Source organism: Orycteropus afer, unplaced genomic scaffold (assembly GCF_000298275.1).
Source record: "Orycteropus afer afer isolate SDZICR_OR568_19922 unplaced genomic scaffold, OryAfe1.0 scaffold00799, whole genome shotgun sequence".
Taxonomy (NCBI): Eukaryota; Metazoa; Chordata; class Mammalia; order Tubulidentata; family Orycteropodidae; genus Orycteropus; species Orycteropus afer.
Window position 1 is genome coordinate 789,847 of NW_006922386.1, and position 1,361 is coordinate 791,207.

Sequence of the window (1,361 nt, forward strand, 5' to 3'; positions counted from 1 at the left end):
AGCCCACTTTTATTTCTTTCCCTTCGAATTTTTTCATTATAATTATTGTTTTATTTCTCATTAGAACACATCACCAACCTGTCCCACAACTTCCTCATGGCATTTTTCACTTCTTTATTCCTGAAAGTGTAAATCAAAGGATTGAGCAGAGGAGTTAGGATGGTGTAAAATATGGCCACCATCTTGTCAAAGGGGGAAGCATGTGGAGGTCTTGCATACTCAATTATGCACGGAACAAAGAACAAAACCACAACAGCAATGTGAGACCCACATGTGGAGAGAGCTTTGCGACGACCTTCAGTGCTATGAGATCTCAGTGAGTGCAAGATGACGCAGTAGGAGATAAGCAACAAGACGAAGTTTATGATGCAGATGAATCCATTATTGGTAATCACAAAAAGACCAAGGACATGAATGTCAGTGCAGGCAAGCTCCAACAAAGGGTAAATATCACATATGAAGTGATTGATGACATTGGGACCACAGAAAGGCAGGTGGAAAGTAAAGAGGATTTGTATCACAGAATGCACAGAGCCTCCTGTCCATGCTACCCCCATCAGGATGCCACAGAACCTCCAGTTCATAATAAATGGGTAGTGCAAGGGCTTGCAAATAGCCACATAGCGGTCATAGGCCATGGCAGTAAGGACAATCATCTCCACTCCAGCAAAGAAGTGTTCAGCAAAGAGTTGGGTCAGGCAGCCCTCGAAAGAGATGATTTTCTTCTCAGAGAGGGAGTCAACAATCATCTTTGGGGCAATGACAGAGGAGAAACATGCATCCAGGAAGGACAGAAAAGCCAGAAAGAAGTACATGGGGGAGGCCATGAGTGCTGGGCTACAGATGATGACCACAAACACTAGCAAATTGCCCCCAACAGTTGCAAGGTAGCCAAATAGTAATAGAGTAAATATTATTTTCTGAACATTTGGATTCTGTGAAAACCCCAAGAGAATGAACTCAGTTACAATGGTTTGGTTTTGCATGATTTCAGAGAAAAAGGTGAAAGCTATCACAGTGACCATGGAGAATCTGAAATTATGAGACTGAGATATTGGCCTCAGACAGTTTATGATATTAATATAATCATCAACAGGTTAGTGCATCCATAAGCAAAGGTATCTTAGGTGCTTCTTTTCTTGTTGAGAACACATAACTAGAATTTGTTGAAGGCAATCATGAGGAATCTGCAAGAATTGAAGTTAAATATTTTTAAATAGTCAGAGTTTTAACATAGGAGAAACATTCATATGTGGTAAGGATGACACATAGATTTTCTCTGAGGTGCCAACTCTAATTTGTAAGACATGGCTACCTAAAGTGAATTGTAAAGGATTCTGAAGCATGGATTCTGAAGTATA

The 1,361-nt window shown here is 40.5% G+C and overlaps 1 protein-coding gene across 1 annotated transcript; it reads right to left on the reverse strand.

Annotated features, from left to right (window-relative positions):
- Positions 1–50: 50 nt before the first annotated feature.
- On the reverse strand, positions 51–1,046 carry LOC103211816 (olfactory receptor 4C15-like). The gene has a single exon (XM_007957798.2). It carries the CDS (start codon positions 1,023–1,025, stop codon positions 51–53), a length of 975 nt encoding a protein of 324 aa, XP_007955989.2. The 5' UTR covers positions 1,026–1,046.
- Positions 1,047–1,361: the final 315 nt, after the last annotated feature.

Excerpts from the sequence above, each read along its gene's own strand:
- LOC103211816 (XM_007957798.2), bottom strand. The coding sequence starts at position 1,025 with ATGGTCACTGTGATAGCTTTCACCTTTTTCTCTGAAATCATGCAAAAC.